The 22,318-nt window shown below is 42.8% G+C and overlaps 2 protein-coding genes across 2 annotated transcripts in view; both read left to right on the forward strand.

Annotated features, from left to right (window-relative positions):
* The first annotated feature begins 336 nt into the window (after nt 1–336).
* Nucleotides 337–3,313, forward strand: LOC137255358 (uncharacterized). Its single transcript, XM_067792801.1, has 2 exons — nt 337–364; nt 2,037–3,313. The coding sequence occupies exons 1-2, from the start codon at nt 337–339 to the stop codon at nt 3,311–3,313; spliced, it is 1,305 nt and encodes a 434-aa protein (XP_067648902.1).
* Nucleotides 3,314–20,373: 17,060 nt separating this feature from the next.
* Nucleotides 20,374–22,318, forward strand: part of LOC137255730 (prostatic acid phosphatase-like) — a 30,074-nt gene continuing 28,129 nt past the window's right edge. The window contains exon 1 of the mRNA XM_067793229.1: nt 20,374–20,603. Within this exon, the coding sequence (XP_067649330.1) occupies nt 20,505–20,603 (99 nt within the window). The 5' untranslated portion in view covers nt 20,374–20,504. The remainder of the gene's footprint in view (nt 20,604–22,318) is intronic.

Below are 22,318 nucleotides of genomic sequence, written 5' to 3' on the forward strand. Positions count from 1 at the left end.
CAGGACAATAATCCAGGCGGTGACCTCTTTAATACGTGAAACATCACGGTTGTCATTTAACCTGAAGGACAAGAAACGGGGAATATTGTATCTGTAGCGGGCGCGTACGTCAATTCAAAGTCCGGGAACGCATACAGTGTCACAAGCCCTCTTTTCTGATCATTGTTTATGATTATGATACCTATGTAAATAACGTTCCTCGTGTGCATGCTGTCGAGTGTGTTCACGGAATCAGCTGTATATTGTTTATTGTTATATCCGTGCATGTTTCAAGCGGCCGGATGTGGTGTATTCTGGAATCTGACATGAAATGACGTATTAGTTGCTAAAACGGTAATGGCGGAGATAAACTCTTCTTTGTTAAGTACGTCAAACAACACCAGTCAAATTATGCATATATAATTTCTAAAGCCGAGTGGCATTTTAGAAGTCGGGAAGTATAATACTTACACGCTTTATGGATAACAGCTTCTTTTATTTCGTGAGTGCCACGTTTCGATACAGGTTCTTGGGCCGTTGGCTTCTATATTGCTCATACAAAAACAAGAAGTCGTTATGAATAGAGTCTAGTTGTGATTTCATTACATATAGGATATAAACCCGATTCTCCGATTAATCTCCGAAGTACTAGTTTAACCTAAACTAGAATAGATAGAAAGCGTGACTTTACATTCGATAAACAGATGTTTTGTTAAAACCATATACTGAGCAATTTAATATCGTGAATTCCAAAAGTTTGAATTAACATTTTTTATAAAGGTGATGAGATTTACTTTGTTTTATAACATAGTACATTGCGTTGGAAACAGATTGTGCTAGTTTTGCTTTCAAGTTTTACTCACATATAATGTCTTTATTTTTGTTGCATTTATGCATAGTTGCATATGTATATAATTGTATATATAAACAAAAGGTGATAAGATGACCAGAATGTTGTAAATTGGTTAAGATGTGTTGTGTATTTCGTAAAGTGTGTTCCTCCCGAATCATTTCAAAATGTATTATGTTTATTTTTGAAAGTAAATTGTTTACACGCATTTATTACAAGATTTATTGGTTCCAAATTGGGTAGCAGGTAGCCAAGACATCTTTCTGATTAAGTTTGGATACACTGGTTTCCTGGTTGACCCATTTTTCAAATTACGTCCAGCTGGAACTCACACAGTTGTAACCAAAACAGATGATTAATTGTGTAGAAATTGTGTAGAAATCAAGTGTGTAGGAATAACTATTTCCTCTACTTAGCCATATCTGATACATGTATTTTACCAGCGATTTTGAATAACATACTATCTAACTGGCTAACGTTCACAAATTGGAACCAAGCATAAAAGCAAATCGGAATAGTAAGAACTAGCGACATTATTTTGTATCCACTTTTGGGGTCGTTCATTTTTGTCGTTCAGATACGTTTTCGAATATTGTTTGGTATTAATTCAAACATTTGTTTTGATGCCGCGTGTTGAAGTGTTTAAGTAATGTCTCCGGAACATGGGAATCTTTTGAGCCTGTATGAGTTCATTAATTTTGTGGCAGTTATCCCACCACCTTCTGTTTTGCAAATAATTTGTGCCTCCTTGATTTTGTCAGGCTTGTTGACCCATAAGAAGTTCAATATGTTATTTTGGAAAGGTTCTAACATCAAGGGTCGGGTGATATTGAATACAGGTGCAAAAGTTGCATACGTATATAGCGTATGTATATATTTGTCTATATCAACAAAGTATGACAAGACGACCAGAAGGTTGTAAATTCGTTAAGATGTCCGTGCAGTTTTGCTGTGTAAGTCTGTGAACGTCAAAGCCACCATTTACCTTTGATGTCCTTTCCTATGGTTTTAGAGTATAGACTATTAGTCGATTTTACAAAACAAGACATCCAGAGATTTGATGGCCTGACCAGAAGTATCATATCTAATAACAGAGCACACCACCCTTGTTCCTTTCTTAATCATTTATATATACAAATCAATTCAGTAGATCGGAGACTGATTAACGTAGAGACTCCTCAGGATAGAATTCTATTGTGTACCTTAGCACATATCTATTTATCTGGTGGGCGCGTTAAGACTCATGATGAAACCAAGGAATTCCCCTGTCTGCCAAACCCACTCGTTCCCTGTCCCCTGTGTGCCACACCCACTCGTTCCCTGTACCCTGTGTGCCACACCTATTCCTTCCCTGTCCCCTGTCTGCCAAACCCACTCCTTCCCTGTCCCCTGTGTGCCACACCTACTCCTTCCCTGTCCCCTCTGTGCCACACCTACTCCTTCCCCGTCCCCTCTGTGCCGCACCTACTCCTTCCCTGTCCCCTGTCTGCCAAACCCACTCCTTCCCTGTCCCCTCTGTGCCACACCTACTCCTTCCCTGTCCCCTCTGTGCCACACCTACTCCTTCCCCGTCCCCTCTGTGCCGCACCTACTCCTTCCCTGTCCCCTGTCTGCCAAACCCACTCCTTCCCCGTCCCCCGTCTGCCACACCTACTCTTTTCCTGTCCCCTGTGTGACACACCTACTCTTTCCCTATCCCCACTCTGCCACACCCACTCGTTCCCTGTCCCCGGTGTGCCACACCCACTCTTTCCCCGTCCCCTGTCTGCCACACCTACTCCTTCCCGGTACCCTGTGTACCACACCCACTCTTTCCCCGTCCTCTGTGTGCCACACCCACTCCTTCCCCGTCCACTGTCTGCCACACCTACTCCTTCCCCGTCCCCTCTGTGCCACACCTACTCCTTCCCTGTCCCCTGTCTGCCAAACCCACTCCTTCCCTGTCCCCTCTGTGCCACACCTACTCCTTCCCCGTCCCCCGTCTGCCACACCTACTCTTTTCCTGTCCCCTGTGTGACACACCTACTCTTTCCCTATCCCCACTCTGCCACACCCACTCGTTCCCTGTCCCCTGTGTGCCACACCCACTTTTTCCCCGTCCCCTGTCTGCCACACCTACTCCTTCCCGGTACCCTGTGTACCACACCCTCTCCTTCCCCGTCCTCTGTGTGCCACACCCACTCGGGCTTCCCCGTCCACTGTCTGCCACACCTACTCCTTCCCCGTCCCCTGTGTGTCACACCAATTCCTTGCCCGTCCCGTGTGTGCCACACCTACTCCTTCCCCGTCCCGTGTGTGTCACACCCACTCCTTCCCCGTCCCCTGTGTGTCACACCTACTCCTTCCCCGTCCACTGTCTGCCACATCCACTCCTTCCCCATCCCCTTTGTGCCACGTCTATATCTTCCTAGTCCCCTGTCTGCCACACCTTCTCTTTCAATGTCCCCGTCTGCCACACCTACTCCTTCCCCGTCCCCTGTGTGACACACCCACTCCTTCCCCGTCCCCTGTGTGCCACATCTACATCTTCCCCGTCCCGTGTGTGCCACACCTTCTCTTTCCCCGTCCCCTGTCTGCCACACTTACTCCTTCACCGTCCACTGTCTGCAACGTATACTCCTTTCTTGTCCTCTGCGTGCCACACCTACTGCTTCCCCGTCCCGTCTGCCACACCTGCCCCTTCCCCGTCTACTGTCTGCCACACATACTCCTTCCCTGTCTGCTTCACCTAACCCTTTGCTGTCTCATGTCTGCCACACCTACCTCTTCCCCGTCATAATGGGATCTAATAGGCGTAAAGGTATCACTCAATGATGACCTTAAACGTTTTGGAAACAGCTTGCTTCCGTTGCAAATACTCCGATATTTTGTCTTTGGTCCACATATACAGATCAATAGCGTTGTTTCGGTGTAGGTGTACTCGGTGAGATGTGTGGGTTCCAGCCTCAGCCTCGTCTGCCACAGGTTCATTTACGTTTGAAGGGCATACATAATGGATCAGAACGCCTGAAATGAAAGACAAATATTATGGATTCTGTGCCGTTCCGATCTATGGCGGGTACCACCATGGCAACAGACTGGCAGTGGACAAGGGCGTCATATGTTAGCCTTGCATTATTTGTGGAAGAGTGCAGCTTGAGCTGCATGGTTGTCATGCACGCGCGCTCGGCGGACGCTAGACAGATGTAGCTATTTATGACTGGCAGCAAAACCTGGCGCGGAGGATCAATACGAGTTTCGCCCTGTCGTTCACAAGACCGTGACCGAATTATACTAGAAGATGTCAGGTGTTGCCATGGTAGCCTCACATTCAAGTCGCTTCAGTATAGCTGCAGTGATCGCATGTAAGCCATGTTATCATGTGTCATGAATCATGTTACATTTTAAACAAAATATACTGATGGTAGCTAATAAGGGAACACATGACTGTACAAGTGTTCCAATATTCTTTCCGGGTTTCTTTGCATGCTTTGTATTGCAATGTGGATGTAAACACCCCCTGGAACCATTGTCCTGGAGAGTGCAGTGATGGGGTGACTGTCCGCCTGCATTTGCAGTAATCGCGTGCTTGTTTTGGTGGCGAATGTAAGATCGGTGTGAAAAATCTAGTCACCATTTGCGAAACACGAAACGTATCGTTTAAATATTAACATTTCACGAATGCACAGGTTCTGATGAGTGATATATAGAAAGTTTCAAGTTGCTAGGTTACACATGAAAAAAGCAATCGTCGATTATCGACAGAGCATATGTTTTCACGTAGACATTTTTCCTATGAGGGACTGGACTGAAGAACGGTTCGTGGAATGCGTATTCGGACATGTTTAGTTAGTGGATGTTTTGTTCTTGGACAGTGTGTTGTGCTCGCAAACGCACTACGCTTCGCGGAAAGGACTTCTGCACGAGATTTCCATGCATGCATCTGATATAAGGACAGGTTGTGATTCTGTAGCAGTATTAGGGTTAGGTTAGGAGTGTAATGACACTGATTATGTGACGTCTGTGTGTTAGATGTTGAACAGTTGACATGTTAGAAATTAGTTGGTCATAATCGGACCTCAGTGGGATATTGCCAGTGTGCGGTGTCTTACACTCGTTAGTTTATTGTAGACAGACAATTGTGGGGAAATAAAATTTGGGGTTGTATAAATGGAATTTTGTTTTGTTTTGTAAATTCCACTGCAAAACAGTGACAAACAGTAATAGGTATCACCAGCAGTATCCTCTGTGAGAAGAGGAAGTCATTCAGATCAAAACTGAAGAAGTTGTACAAAATGTAAACCTGATATTCAGCTAATTGATCTCGGGAGTACAGTGAACACATAATTCAGTGATCGGAAATTTGGAATATGCAGTGACTGGAAATTTCTGTATACTTTTTCTTAAAATTTATCGAAAATATGAAATAAGTAGAGTTTCCGATGCAGCAAAGTATATTTTCAGTCAGTTTCAGACTTAGCAACATGAATGAGGGGATTAGGTGTGGCCCTTCTATGGATGACTTTTCTGCAGCTGTCAATCACTGTGAAGAAACACGGAGATTTGAAAATAGAGACAATGACCATAACACTTAATAAAAACAAAGGCAATAATTCATATTTACCAAGCGTACAGGTATGACAATGTATATCAAGCCAACATTAGGGTACTAAAAAGATATTATACATCTGCAAAAACACAAAATCTCTACCCATAGTACCTTAAGCCACAGCTTGTCCCATATGCAAACCGCGAACCAGAGACACATGGATGTATGGCCAAAGTGTGAAAATTGATCAGAGATGTCATTTGGTGGAAATATGCGCCATACTCCGACTTTCCATTAACATACTCACAACTACTCAAAGAGATTTGTTGTTGACCAACTGATCAGTGGTCATCACACAGACCAACATGTAGACTGGGAAGGTTTCCACAATATGGAGCACATACAATCAATCCGTGAGACGTGGCAAGAGAACAATTCGTACTTATTGTACTATTTCAATATTTTCTGAATAGTTTTCATAAGACGTACTCAGAGATATTTGTAGTTCCAAATATATTAATAGAATTACACGTCATTAGTATCATCAATACCGGTATTATGAATTTAGTTGTACGCCGCCCTTAGAGATATCCCAGCAATTTTCCACCACACCAGAAATGGGCTTCACACCTTGTACCCAAATGGGAAATCAAACCCGGGTGCTCGTCGTGAAGAGCGAACGCTCTAACTTCTAGGATACCCAACAGCTACAGTAATGGTGTTGAAGGAAGGCTAAATTCACCCCCAAGTCTGCTAGCGTCATTGATGAAGGGTCAAGCCATTAGTAACAACAATTCTTAAAAGTTGTAAAATCTTCGTTTTTGTTTCAAACACAACTGAGTTTTTTACAAACCTTCTTAATAGTGTGGAAGAACACATTTATTTCTTTAATATCCGATACATTCTGTTTCAAATGGCACACATTTTATTCAAAATGTCGACCTGGAAATCCATTTGATGACACTTGCTGAAAGGTGTCAGACCTACATTAATGCTTAGTCTCTGAATAGATAACCATAAATGTTGATGGCAACCAACAAACCTGTCTTAAATTGAAAAGGCGCCCCAGGGGGACCAGGGATTCTGAACCTAGGCAAATCTAGACTTGCTTCAATTCGGACTTTAGCATTGCAGGGAGGCTAGGATGTAGGGAAAATAAAAATGTGGTTCAGGGACTGAGAGTGTCAGACCATTGGCCTGGTCAAATTCAGCAGTAGGTTGCTATCCGCTTGGTAGACTGTGACAGAGATTTCAAGAATTGAAACTTGTCAGCAGTCTTAGATGATAGGCACATGATTAACGCTGTGTTATGACACCGATTCCTTAAAGCAGCAGATCTTCCAACAGAACACTTCAATGTTAACATGTAAGGATATCCAGGATATCGGTAATTTCCGTATGTCGTACGTGATTCATTGTAACTCGAGATAAAGAATTACTACAACGAAGTACCAAATGAGTTCGGCATTCCCAGCGGCGGGGTGCTTAGAAAATCTTACGCACTTGTAAGCGGAGGCGACATCTAGGCGTGAAGTGTGATAATAAACATCATGATGATACTCTTAGTTCTATCATTTCTATTAAACGTTTCTAGACATGTGTTAAGCTATACATCATTTGACTATTAATGACGACTATAGTCCGTTTGGCTCAAAAGAGGACGATGAATTGCAAGCTAACTCGGAAACTGTTAAACATAGCATACTGATTGAAACGCTGATCATACAAGTATTTGCACTGTAATTCACGAGCACTTGCACATGTCAAAGGTATCTGCAAGATGGGTGCCTCGAAACCTAAATGCACACATTTATCTAAATGATCGACACCAGAGAGTTGAATCCAGTCGTGAGCTGCTGGATATCTATAACGCTGATCCTGATAACTTTCATGCACGTCTGGTTTCTGGGGATGAAACGTGGCTTCATCACTGGGATCCCGAAACCAAACAAGAATCCATGCAATGGAAGCACAAGCATTCTCCTGCACCCAAGAAGTTCAGAACACAGCCTTCTGCTGGCAAGGTCATGGCCACGATTTTCTGGGATTCCAGGAGTTTGATTCTCATAGACTATAAACCGCCTAAAACTACAATAACAGGGGCTTACTATGCTGACTTGTTGAAAAAGAAAAGAGGCGCGGGATGTTGACGGCTGAAGTCATGTTTCTTCACGACAATGCACCAGTTCATAAGAGTAGTATTGCACAGGCTTCTCTTCAACAATGTGGGTTTGAACAACTAAACCATCCTCCCTACAGTCCAGATCTGGCCCACAGCGACTACTATCTGTTTCGTAATTTGAAGTCACACGTGCGTAGAACAAGATTTAGCAATGATGATGAACTCAAGGCAGAAACTGAGGCGTGGCTGAGAGACCAATCACAAGACTTCTATTTCAAGGGCATAGACAGTCTCAAAGACAAATGGGCCAAATGCATTGAGGTCCAGGGAGATTATATTGAAAAATAAAATCAATATCACAATAAATGTGCTTTGTTTTATATCAAGTTCTATGAACTTATTGACTTCCCCTCGTATTATGCACCACCTCTTTCCCCCAGCCTCCAAAGGCCGGGCGCACTATTGATGATTAGCATCCTCATCTTCATATTACTTCACGGTTAAAGTACCACTGATGTAGCAGGGTGCATGAATGCCTGTATGTTTCACTCTTATGTTCAGAGAGAGACGGGCCGGGCCTGTGGATGGAATGTGGAACAGTGAACAAATGTTTGTCATCTCGAACCGTCACGGGCAGAAAAACCACCACGGGTATTAAACACGATGCCTTGAACGCATCACCATTCATGTAGGCTAATTATCCAGGTATGTGAAGGTGCTCCCTGCTCACAGTACGCCCATTGTTGGAGGTACACTCATATAGGAGATTCTAAACCGAAATCACTGTGTTCTGTAATCTGATTGGTCAGTCCAGGGAGCCTATATAGAGAGAGTTATAGAGTATCCCTGGTCAGTCTAAGTAAACTTCGTCTCAGTGTATTTCGTTACACTCCACCACTGAGTCTAACAAAACCTGGTAGAAGGTCGCGTCAGGTAACCTTTCAGCGACCAATGACCGTCCAATCAAACGCGAGACGGTTATATAGATTAAACCAATCAGACAATGGCTACTATTTACGGATGAGGGACTTTCAAAACATTCACGTCACTGACACAGATCTATCCACAAACAAAAATCCGCATATAACAAAATTATTTGACCTGCAGTATATACGCTTTGGGCTTTCTGTTGACATGGTTACCATAAACTAATATTTCCGCAAGATAACATCCTTGAATATTGCCAAAAACACTATTTTCAGCGACTGTTTACTCACCATTGTCATGGTTGTACGTGCGCCGTGTGCCTCATCCGGAAGCGAGCGTACGCTATATAGCATTCGGAATCGTACGGGTACGAACCTTGTCGAGATAAAAAGTTCAAAAGGTATGTGCGAATGTGCACATTCGCGGATTTGGTAAGCTGTGTTCTGATTGGTCAATCTCAAAGGTTACCTGACGCGACCTCCCATAAGTTTTTGTTAGACTCAGTGGTGGTGTGTAACGAAATACACCGAGACTAAGTTTACTTGGACTGTCTGATTGGTTGAAAACATGAAAACATGATCAAATGGGATTTGATTCCCAGAAATTGCAAGACTATTCGCTGCGTACTGACACGTAGAAACATCGCAAACAATTGTTTCAAACAATTGTATTTATTTGTGTTATGAGTGATGAAACACCGGGGGAATTACTGACTTAGGCGTGATGTGATGTTAGCAGTTATGTAATACCCGGCACCGCTCTATCTAGCGTTGATTCAGTGACACTCACTGTGTGCCAAAATTCTGTTGTTGAAGAATTTCATTTGTACCGCTTGATTCCAGTAGGTCGTCATCGAACCATTCCGGTTTTAGATGAAATTTGTCTTCTCCGAATATCTCAGAAGGCACCAAGGTGAAAATCACCTATGTCAAATTCAAACGACATGTTTGTTTACAAAGAAAAAGGTCAGCGAGTGCTATGTATTCATACGCAGGTGAAGCGGTCGACGTGTAATTAGCGGTCCTTTGATATTAGGGTAACGCTATTTTTCAGGGCATTATCATTTGCAGAAGCCCGAGGTTTTTCATTAACTGCCCGACGAAGGAGGGCAGTTGAAAAGACCTCGGGCTTCTGCAAATGATAATGCCCTGAAAAATAGCGTTACCGTTATTATAGCTAAAATGAATAGAATTTTTTATAAAAGAATAATAAAAACAGCGACATCGGTTTAGAAGCATTTACTGCCAACAACAAAACGACGGAGGTCACTTACACACATTTTACAAATATAGTTACGTCATAGAACAGAGATGACGTCACTATTGAAAGTGACGACATTCGACCTTGACCTTTGCTCATACTACCAGCCGCCATTGTTTTCACTCATCAACAACGTTAGACTTCAAGTCGATATTTCCATTGCTGTATGTTGTCACTTATGGCACAATCGCTATGGATGGCACAAGCAGGAAAGTGCATAATGGCACAGGCACATGTGACGAATGTGAGCCAGATATATGGTCAAAAATGAACCCAAGTTCATTCGAGCCGTAGGTGATTGAACTTCAACAGCCCAGCTACTTATGACGTCAACTAACAACGGGCTTGATAATGGCCCGTCGTCGAGCATTTTGCGGGCGTTATCAAGTTACAGTGGACCGCCCATTTCTGATAACGTGCGGTCGTTTTAATGATAATTCTATCCATTTTAGCTATAATTTAGGTTTAAGGACGGTCAAGTGCAGCAGTCAACCAATCAGAATCGAGTATCTCAAAATGTCGTGCTAGAATATGACGTAAAGTCAGAATGACGTCACAAATGTGCAGCTCCAGATGCTACCTTGGGAGCCAGATGAAACGGCCATGACACTTCACCGCTGTACCCGTACTCGATGTAAATGGGTGCAGACAGTAAAGCCCTTTGATTTACCTTTTGGTTTACAATGTCGATTAACATCATGTGTTGGTCAATTTCCGGGTGTTATTGAGTATTTGAAGCCCGGGAATATTTCATTTGAAACCTCCGGCTTCTTACACGCTGGACTCCAGCTGAATCCTGTTGATATACTTAACATCGTGCTGGTGGAATCAACTATCTACAATCAAGACCGGGCTGATGTACATCGAGTGTACTGTCTCACAAATAGCATAAATGTATTAAATGTATTAATGTATTACCATGTTCACCAGTCACTTCACATTTAGACACTACTGCTTGCTGCAGTTGTAGGGCGTTGCATTACAAGGGTCGTCAGAACACAGACGCAACCACGTTTAACTGACAGATTTTCATACATATACGGTATATTAGCGCTTCATATAAATATAGCATATACTTTGCAAAGCCTGTGTCGGTCCGCTAGATATACGTACCTCATTGTCCGTGAGGCCTGCTGACTTGGTGGCTGCATCATATCCTAGTTATGTACATCGATACCCATGATGTTGATCACTGGATTGTTCGGATTACTTACAGACCTCTGTCACACAGCTGCGAAATTGCTGAGAGTGGCCTTACCCCCTGGATGCCGAGTTATTTTTCAGGAGCAGACTTTCGTAAGGTTTGAAATTGGACGTTGTGCGAAATTTTTTAAAACAAAAAGGAAGAATCAAAGCCAAGGTGCAATTGTTAAAAGGGTTATCTGTCATATGTTTTTGTATCTGCTGAGAGCATTGCACTTGACCAGCGTGTTGTCTCAACGTGCTTGGCAAGGAGACTTTGTCTGTGTACTTACAGCTCATACACTTGTAGATCTGAACTTTGACTGTTTGAACATCCGTATATTATATTTCACTCATAATAGCGGTCGCATATGACCATTTCTGACCTCCGAAAAAAGACATGCTATGTACGTGAAATAGAAGCGACAGCACTGTTTCCACGTCGAGATGACACCTCTGCTAAAAGGAGTGTCCTCTGTACAACTGTGAGTGTGACAACATCATGGGTATATACAAGTAAACAAATCAGACAAGTTTTTCATTCCACGTCTTGATTTAATCATTGACATAGGTTTATGAAAACTAGCAATGCATTGTTAAATCGTCCACTTACGTCAATAGTCTGCCAGTCCACCATTTCGCGTCACTATTCAGTCCACCGAGGCATGGAATCTACAAGACTGTCTATGAGTTTCCCGAGGCAGAATATACCACGTTTCATGAATCACTCGTTTCCAGTCAGCAATGTCTTTTGGTTCTAACCTTTCTACTTTGTCCTTGATGATTAGCCACACATTTTCGACGGGATTCAGATCTGGTGAAGCGGCCGGAAATTCCACTATACCTTCCGACGAAGCCACGCTGTGGTATGGGCGGACGTCTGTACGCTGGTATTATCTGCATTACATAGGGAATTCTACTCTGTCCGACATTTGAATCTCGCAGTCGCTCTTGCAAAAAGCAGTACTTCCTTGAATCAATGCGGCCTGTAATTTCCAGAAGCGGTGTTGACCCAATTTTCCCGATCCCACCTAACACCATGACAGAAAGCGAGAACTTTGGGCACATTTTTTCGCATTTTCCTTTCCCACACCACCTTTTGCTGTAATTCGGAAAAATTGCAACTTCGATTCATCTGTATATATGTCCCTATTTCGCTCACATCACTCTCGTCTTTTCCGCTTGTGCTCGTGCGTTATCAACGGAGTGAGTGAGTTTACTTTTACGCCGCTCTCAGCAATATTCCAGCTATATGGCAGCGACCTGTAAATAATCGAGTCTGGACCAGACAATCCAGTAATCAATAAAATGAGCATCGATCTGCGCGATTGGGAACTGATGACATGTGTCAACCAAGTCAGCGAGCTTGACCACCCGATCCCGTTAGTCGCCTCTTACGTCAAGCATAGTCGCCTTTTATGGCAATAGTGTGATGCTGAGAGCTACCCTGGACCTTCACGGGTCCGTTATCAACGGAACATTTGTTGGCACTTCCTTCACGATACCTGATTTTATTAAACTCCGCGCTACAGTCCATTCGGGTGGTCCAGTACTTGCCTACGCCGCGGCACGCTCACGTGGTTGTTTAGCTGACTAGTGTGAAATGCACCCCGCCGGTTGTGTGAGTGTCATTTCTACCGAGTTCACGACAACGTCCTAGTCCCGGCTTGAGCTGAAAACTGCCGACCCGACTCAACGAAAAGAGGAGAGGTAACGCCGAGAACGTCATACTGTTGTCAGTGGAGCGAAATATTACCCCAACAACCTTTCGTAAGTGTCTCATTTGTTTTTTGCTCAGAGCTATCTTTGTTTCAGCAGTGTTACAGCTGTACGATGTTTTTTTGTAAACAAATCGAGTCTGGACAAGAGAGTCCAGTGATTGTGACCGAGCCATACGATGGCAAAGCATGATTTTTATGAGTCACCATGAAATAGAGATGACACCAGGTGTTCGCGAAAAGGTGTGCGTATCCTACCACGCCGGTGACACCCCGTGCTAAGTCTAGTCATTTGTTCACCTGAAATAATTCATAGCGTAGGGTATACGCCAAAATATAGAATTGCATAGGACATCATTTTTGTCACTGATGCATCAAATTTGGAAATGTCCATGTATATGTTTTTAAACCACGAAACTTCTCGAATGCTTTACTGAGGCCTTGAATGTTGTAACATTGATCAAACAATTTCTCAGCTAGATAAAACGACCACGCTCGATTGAACCTCAAAAACTGTAAAATGTAAACACCAAAGGCTTGAGCTGGAATACTGCCCGACATGAAAGGGAAGTTGACTACCGGAAAGTTGAAATCATTTAAGACTTTTGTCTTACAACCTTGTGGAGAGTTTTAGTGACTCTGAGTCTTTATGTATAGATCTAAATAAGAAACAGTTGAGGCGGTCTCATTTGTTTCCTTAATTTAAAGTTCAGGTGAGTTGATCAGTGGAAGGCAATAGGCTATTTGATGGTTGTTCAATGGTTATCTAGCCTGCCTGACCTGTCTCACGTCTGACATGGCCTTCGCCTTTGTCTCACCTGACCTGTCTCCCTACTGACATGGCCTTCGCCTGTGTCTCACCTGACCTGTCTTACTTCTGACATGGCCTTCGCCTGTGTCTCACCTGACCTGTCTGCCTTCTGTCATGGCCTTCGTCTGTGTGTCACCTGACCTGTCTCACTCCTGACATGGCCTTCGCCTGTGTCTCCTGTGTTAGTTGTTCAAACCCACGTTGTTGAAGAGAAGTCTGTGCAATACGATTCTTCTGGACAGGTGCATTGTCGTGAAGAAACATGACTCCAGCCGTCAACATCCCGCGCCTCTTTTCTTTGATGGCCGCTCTCAATCTTTTCAACAAGTCAGCATAGTAAGCCCCTGTTATTGTAGTTTTAGGCGGTTTATAGTCTATGAGAATCAAACTCCTGGAATCCCAGAAAATCGTGGCCATGACCTTGCCAGCAGAAGGCTGTGTTCTGAACTTCTTGGGTGCAGGAGAATGCTTGTGCTTCCATTGCATGGATTCTTGTTTGGTTTCGGGATCCTAGTGGTGAAGCCACGTTTCATCCCCAGAAACCAGACGTGCATGAAAGTTATCAGGATCAGCGTTATAGATATCCAGCAGCTCACGACTGGATTCAACTCTCTGGTGTCGATCATTTAGATAAATGTGTGCATTTAGGTTTCGAGGCACCCATCTTGCCGATACCTTTGACATGTGCAAGTGCTCGTGAATTACAGTGCAAACACTTCCATGTGAAATGCCACACACTGAAGCTATCTCGTCCACTTTTATTCTACGATCGGACATAATTAGGAGCTGCGGCCTGGTTTAAACTCAGCTGACCATATTGAGGGGTTTCACTGCCATACACATTGGTCATGCGTTGATGGATTTCCGCTGCATTCACCCAGTCTCTTGTGTGTGAGAAACTTGATGACTGCACGAAACTCAGTTTTGGAACTTTCCATGATTTGAACAGGGTACTCCTCTTTAACAGGTTCTTGTCCTTAAGCAAATGACCGAGAGATGCTGTGTATGAGTCACAGATGAATTAACTCAATAATGACACCAATGACAACATCATCAAGGGTATATCGGTACTCACTTCTATGAAATTATTGACTTCCCCTCGTAGCGTCAGATCAACACATTTTAGAACAAGATAATTCACAACATTCTGCTGGACAAAGCATGGACACAGCAGGGACCTTCCCAAGCAATACATTCCTGTCCTGCCGTGGTTGTGCTCCACACAAACGAACTGTTCGGTATTTAAGTTTTAAACTTCAGTTGCCCTGTTTAATTTCCCAGTTTTGTTGTATAGAAGCGCCGTATAATATTTGTTTCTGGAGCAGCGTGTAGGTAAAGTACTGTCGGAAACAAATAAAACGCTGTTTTAGGCTGTTACTCTGTATCCCTCATATTTAGTCATCTGCAAATTGGATATGTCAAAATAACCCACTTCAGTTTAACTGGGCATTCAGTGGAATGCGTAAGAGGATATCCAGAAAAGCATGTTTGCTCTTAAAATCGGGCAAAACCTGGAAAAAATACTAGATCCTGAAAACATTGATCAGACTACAGTGCGTTTGCTACAAAAGCGGACCGATGAACTGCAGTCTAACTCAAAAACTAATAAGCATGAAATACTCAATGAAATGCTGATCATAATTGAAATATCATACCAACTCTGTGAGGCTTTTGTAGATTTTTTGTCCTAAAAATAAAAAAAGTTGTTTAACAAACTATGATAATAACATTGACATGGTTCACTGTTTGTTACGAGGGAGGAGAGCAGAGAAAGGGGCTGGCAGGTGGTCGAGAAACACGTGCACACGTGCCGAGAAAGTGTGTCATTCATTAACCTGCGCTGTGCTGTCTCCATCCTTTCTCGCACACCGCTGCGACTTCACTAAGACAATACCTACGGGAAGGAGAACATGATGCAAGATTCGAATCGTTTCATTCAAACAGGTTGGATGAACTGTATGATCCGATACCTATGCTTCGAAAATTCAGTTCAAAATTAACATTGAGGTGTTCGGTAAGATAAATGCGTTGTTCACTGGTGGTCACAAGGGGCACATGGGTTGTTGTACCCTCGATGTTTGTCTATCGTCCCCTTAACATATTCAAACATCCAGATACATCAATCCATGCCCCACTCGTGACCAGTGAACAACTTATAATATCAGGGAACACGACTGCTACATATACAGAATATGCTTGTGTTGATCGAGGCACTCCTCGACGGAACCATTTGAAATAATAAGGTTATGGTCACAGAAATCGGATTTGTTGCTTCTGCTATCTCGTGTCTTCTAAACTGGTGAGCACGTTATAAATACCATGCATGTTGTACCATAAGAAGACTCTCATGTCAAAACAGAAACTTCACAAAATGTAATTTGTAAAAATAATGAATAATTGTTCTCAGATGATACATCTATGTATCCGAAGTGGGATCCCAATCTTTCAGCTCTAGATAAACGTTAGCAAAACCCGCTCAAACCCATCCATTCGTCGTGCAAATAACGTTAGTGCCAAGTTTTGCAGTCGATCACGTGATCTTCGCATCGACGTTTTCTTCATTTGCACGTGTTTGCATTGGCCTCAAGAACTGAAAGAAAATTAAACCACAGTTCTAATGGTACTTTAACTGCCACGACTGTCAAATGTGCAACGTGAACGTGCCGTTGGCACTTTGCAAGCGGGAAGATCGGTTATTGACGTCGCAAGGGCAATGGGATGCAGCCGTCGTACTGTGTATGACTTGCGAGGTCGTCTACAACAAACTGGCAACACTTCTGATCGCCAAAGGTCGGGTCGTCCACGTGTGACGTCACGAGCAGAAGACCGTCAAATCGTCCTACGTCACCTACGTTACAGATTTCTGCCGGCTACGCGAACCAGGGCTGAGATGTTTAGAGGTCGAAAGTCCACATAGACCATTCGAAATCGGTTGCGGGCTGCCAATCTCCATTCTCGACATCCATGTCGTGGGTCAATATTAACACCGTTTCATCAACGTCAACGTCAGCTGTGGGCCAACGTCACCTCCGATGGACCCAGAGAGACTGGAATCGAGTCGTCTTTTGCGATGCATCCAGGTTTACCCTCAGATTCGCGGACGGCACGCGTGGAGTCTGGAGACGACGTCGTGAACGGTATACCCAATGTGTACAGGACGTCGACAGATTCGGGGGCGGACGTTTGCATGGTGTAGGGTTCTTTCTGTGGGAACAACCGTTCACGACTTCTGGTCATCCGTGGAAACCTCACAGCTGCTGCTTAGCGCGACCAGGTGCTCACCCCTGAACTCGTTTCTTTCATGCCGGTTCATGGTCCAGGTCTACAGTTCCAGCATGATAATGCTCGGCAGCATACCGCGATGTTGACACGAAATTTCTTTCTAAATCAACGTCATGGACTGGCCATAGAGGTCCCCTGGCCTTAATCCAATAGAGCATGTTTGGGATGCACTTGGGAGAAGGTTGCGTGGTGTTGGGAACCAACCTCGGAATTTGCAGGAACTTGGCGCTGCCTTGCAAGAGCAATGGCGCAGAAACCCCAACCACGTGTTCGCAAGCATCAGGCAGTCGATGAGGAGACGGTGTTTGGCAGTGGTGAATGCGCGGGCCGGCCATACACAATACTGAACTGGGAAATTTCGACTTTTTATTCTTGTGACTTGATATTCTGTGTATCCATGTTTTGGAACGGCGGTGTAACCTAATGGAACCTATTATGACACTGTCAGTGTATCGAGTACATCACACAGATCTCAGCAATGAAATACTAACAATTTAAACATCTCACCAGCTCTTGTTCTTTTATAATGCCCTGAAGAAAGAATGTGAAGTTTCTTTTTTGACTCAGTATACCTTTAAGACCAAGATCCACGTGTTTCGGTGGGTTTCCAAGGTAACCATGTGTTTTAATTGCAACACATAAGCCCTAATGTAACTAAATATTGCTTTACAAGTAGGGTGACAGGTGTTAATGTTATGCCACACTCTGCGCCATTATTACATGTGTGTAAATATCTTTACGGTCAAACGTTAAGGTGATATTCAAGGTCAAATTTTGTAGTAAAGGCAGAGAGAGAGAGAGAGAGGGAGAGAGAGAGAGAGAGAGAGAGAGAGAGAGAGAGATTTTAGAATCTTCTATACAGATGTAAGCAGGTGAACTGATGAAGGGGTCCAAAATGACCCCTAAACGTTGTGTGTCAAAAAATTAAAACAAGATTTATCCATAAACTATCTTGGCCATACATAAGAACTTCTAAATGCCGCTAAAAGACATAATCTTCTTTGTAGATGTTAGACTCGTACGCAGATGTACGAATATCCTCTACAGATGTAAGTATCTTCTACGTAGATGCAGGCATCAAACTGCAGAAAAGTGCAAACATCATGCACGTGAACATCTACGTTTTAGTGAATGAATGAAAGAATGAATGATTTTCCTTCATTAACTTCGGAGATTGACAAACGTTGGTTATAGTGTTAACACAGCCGCACTTAAAGAAGTATTGTAAAGACAAAAAAGGAAATTTTACAACACCACATATTTACGTTATTGTATTGTTATTGTCTACAGTTCACTGTCTGTAGATACGGCAGTGATCGCAGGCTCCAGGAGCTTATGTCACGTGATACACATCCTATAAATTCAGCCGAAGTGTCCAGGCTCATATTCTCTACAATAGGGATTAGACCACCTAGTAACGTCACAACTTTGACCTCGTTATCTGTCTTCAACACACATGTACTGTTCCAGGCTTAATGTGACAAACAGATGCTCATAAAGAATGTTTGTTGCATCAGCTAAAGCTGAGCAGGATACTAGGTGGTGTTTTATGATATCATTACGCTCTTCATTGCACATTAAACACTGTCCAGGTGTTACTGGTAGCATTGCTAGTTTTACACGTGCATACACAGGCCTGGCTATACTACTGTATAAAATACACATCTTCCTAAGTCTATGTGGAGCAAGGTTACAGTGGATTCTACAGAATCTGTTCAGTTCAGGTCTTGCAGGCGCATATGTACACTCATTCCTAACAACTACTGGCACGTGTACACTAACATCTGTTCTTTGAAACGAACATATTTTACAGAACACAAGTTATTATACAAAGGAACATATAGACTTTCCTCATTATCAGAAACTGTGGTGATGTATCCAGAACATATCTCTGTCTCTGTGGACTTGTCTGTGTAGTGACTTTCTGCAGAGTGCAGACTGTTAGACAAATTATTTAACTTGGAGAGTTACCTTGGCCAATCAGTTGAGCACGTCATGGTTTGGGTTTGTTAAGGGCTTGAGGGACACATGGCCTATTAAGTAGCCTACAGATTTACATATACAGAATGGAAAACATTAAAATAAAATAAAATCCCTATGTACATAGCTGTGTCTGCCACATCTATACAGTCTTTCACATGAGAGGCGATAACGGTGTTCTTATACAACGTAACTAACTCGGCCTCCATTATTCCCCACTGAATGTACATTGTCACTGATAACAAGGCGTGGGGAGTGACGTGGTACGTCTTTACCAATCTGCCTTCACACATTTTGTCAACGAATATTCTCCCAACCTGATCTATATGTAGATGACCTTTTCTGGTAGCACTGATGTTCACTGATGTTCATACATCACTTTGTGATATACGTGGCAAAACCCTCATTTTCTGATAGCAGATGCCATATAATAAGATTGTGTTACATATTATCTGTTCTCTGCTGACAGGTTTTCGCTGTGAAGGTAATTACTCTACTTACACAATATGTAATGAACGCTATGCATGTAGTAGTGACATGTGTTATAAGTATAGCATATATTGGTTAGGACTGATCTCACAGGTGGATCCAGGACTTTTGAAAAGGGATGGGTCTGTCTTTCTCTCTGTCGCTCTCTCTCCCTCTCTCTCTCTCCCTCCCTTCCTCCCCCTCTCTCTCTCTCTCTCTCTCTCTCTCTCTCTCTCTCTCACGCACACACATACACACATACACACAAATCTTCAGCGTTGTCTTAATGATGAGAAGTGATCTTCAGTAACCCGTATGCTTATCGGGTGGTTGGTCAGACTCTGACTTGAGATTGATGCTTATACCGTTGATCGCTGGACTGTCTGGTCCAGACCTGACTATTTACAGGCCACCGCTAGCATCCTGCTAAGTGCAACGGGAGACTAATCGTACTCACTCTTTGAATCAACGATTGGGACTTTCGCGTGCATTGCATTGAAGCAGAAAGAAATTGTGTCTAATCTGTGTGACCAATTCAAAACACGTGTCTGTGACAGATGTGGATCCTGTCCTAATGAACGGTGAGGGAGTTTGACTGTAGTGGCGACAATTAAGCACTCTGCATTGCCTAAGAAGCCAATACACGTATTAATGGCTAATTACTCCATTATCGACATTGATGCCTTAAATAAACTGATGCAAAATGCACACACGTTAAATCGCAAACCACAAATGTACAGCATAAAAGCATTATTGAGAGTAAATCACTTAAAACTCGGGCAACTGAGCAAGGCTAGGTGCAGGCGAGGAACGCAATACCCGTACTTTTACCAGGGACAATCTACAACACTATAGTCTGCCTGCTTCTACATATGGTAGCGCTTTTAAAGTTGTTTTGCACAATGGTTCCCTGAAACACAGTTTCGATCGTCTGGGAAAGATTTTACATCTATATAACAAAACATGTCACAGATAATACATGAAAACAACGTATTTTCTACGGGACATTCGGCATGTGGTCACGCGTTTCCTTAATATTCCATTTATTGATAAATATTCATTTTACATAAACTTGGACAAAAACTTGGACAGACATTTATGAACGCTGGAGGTCTATCTACCCAGATGATGTTTCGTTTTAGTAATCTTCAATCCATTTTAGTACGACATGATGTCCCGGTCTGTTCCGGCTTGGCATTTTTTGGCCCGGGTTTTAGGGCATTCACCACGCGGAGCGAGTCATTCCTATTTTTACTTTACCGTGGAAGGGAGGCCACTCTAATGATCACATGATAGCTGCGCGTCTGGTGGGATAGCACTCTTCAGTAGCCAGAATTGTTTGTTAATGTAAAGATTGATGTTGTTACATTGACAAACACACTTGCGACTTGACCAGTATGACGGGCTGGGGTGAAGTTATATTTCTAAGTATAACAGCTTCTCTTTGCCTGTCAGCCACCGCTGAAGCTCCGTCTACACTCAAACTTGTCAACCTGGTGAGTATGTGCTTGAATAACAGTACTGACTTGTGAAGACTACAGTTTTATAGTTTATCACCCCAGTTCCGTAACATAATGTAAACATGTGAGTCTAAACATCCGTTGATCAGTTAAAATACTCGTAATACGTCGTATTTCCACAAATGTTCCACACGGTAAAGGGTTCTTGATAGAGTACATGTAGTAGCTGTAACGTCGCACTCGAGAGTGAAATCTCCGGTTCAGGCTGAAACGTCACCACAGCAGAACGGCACCTCGCAAACACGGAATCATTCGGACATAACGGCACCTCGCCTTGGCGAAAACGGGGAAAGTTTCGACTGTACCACCCCCCACCCCCATCATTTTTCATTAAAGGTGCACTGATGCGGAGCAATTTCCGTGGGCTGGTTAAACCCCCAGGATGCCACATGGACATATATGTCCTTCCTCTACATCCCTCACTTTGAAGTCCAATAAAATTCTAAATATACCTCGCATAGATAAATACTTCACAGTTTTGAATTCTGTGGAAAATTCCCAGTTTCTTGATAACATCCACTATTATCTCAGACCAAGCTAAAGTGCTTAAAATCGCCTTTCAAAATAGGCTTCATCGTAAATGTCGCCATTTTTCAAACTGTACAAAATTGAGATTCACAGCGTTATTTGCAGTATGTTTTGAAATGTGAAAATCGGATAATTACTGGGAGTAATGAATTTCAAAAATAGCATATTAATGATCACTGATATCAAGTTTTCATGTAACCAGGAATGATAATTCTGAAACGTCACCGATGTACCCAAAATCGTTTGGGATGTTTCCGAAAATACACTTACACGAACGCCGAAGTGCGTTTTCCGCCATATTGGATAGTGTTTACAAAATCACGTTTCGAGAAGGCCGGTATTGAGAAGCCTATTACATCATGTATACTTCATAGTTAGCTGCGACAAATGCATCATTGAACTCCCCAAGCATTTTAGAATCAAATTACAAATGGTCTTTGTCACCAATACCAACTGTCCAGACAAAACGAAACGAAATATACTTTGTATGAAAACGAACGCTGTGCTCGAAAGACAGCACTTGACTGAAATGTAAACAAAGAAAAATTCCAATTTTACACTGCTTAGCATTTTCGGAAATTTTCCAACATCCAGCCCTCTAATCATTGCTTACAATGGCTCAATACGGTTAGTATATTCAGGGGAAGAGTATTGTGGCAAAAATAGCAAATTGAAAATTGATACAATGTAATAATTTGGTAATTCATAAGAAACTGTCAAACTTTTAGTGCAGCGTGGCTGAGTGGGCTAGGCGGCTGACTTTGTGTGCTGGCGATTAGGTGCCTGACTCTGAGGGTGCGGGTTCGAATCCCGGATGGGACTCAACCGAAAAAAGTGCTAGAATTTGTACTGTACTAAGAAAGTGAAATCCCAAATATGACATATGTTGCATTTGACCACTTTCTAAATGGCATCGTGTAATCACAGGTTAATAACAGCGATTTAATTCCAACTTATAAGTAAAACGGATAATATTAATGAAAATGATTTGTACATTTTATCAAATGTAGGGGCACACATACTACTCATTAAAGTAATTGTCTTGTTCATTGTATTGGTTTGTGTCGTTTTTATAGACAAAACTATTATGAATACTAATTGACCAGGTGCGAGTTTGTCAAAACGTTTCATGATTCATTATCATTGTTTTTCGATAATTAAGT

This window comes from Haliotis asinina, chromosome 11 (assembly GCF_037392515.1).
Source record: "Haliotis asinina isolate JCU_RB_2024 chromosome 11, JCU_Hal_asi_v2, whole genome shotgun sequence".
NCBI lineage: Eukaryota > Metazoa > Mollusca > Gastropoda > Lepetellida > Haliotidae > Haliotis > Haliotis asinina.

What these genes read in the sequence shown, in the direction of transcription:
- LOC137255358 (XM_067792801.1), top strand. Translation starts at nt 337, where the DNA reads ATGGCGGAGATAAACTCTTCTTTGTTAA. An exon ending in GATAAACTCTTCTTTGTTAA is followed by an intron (nt 365 to 2,036) that starts GTACGTCAAACA and finishes TGTGTACCTTAG; the next exon opens with CACATATCTATTTATCTGGT.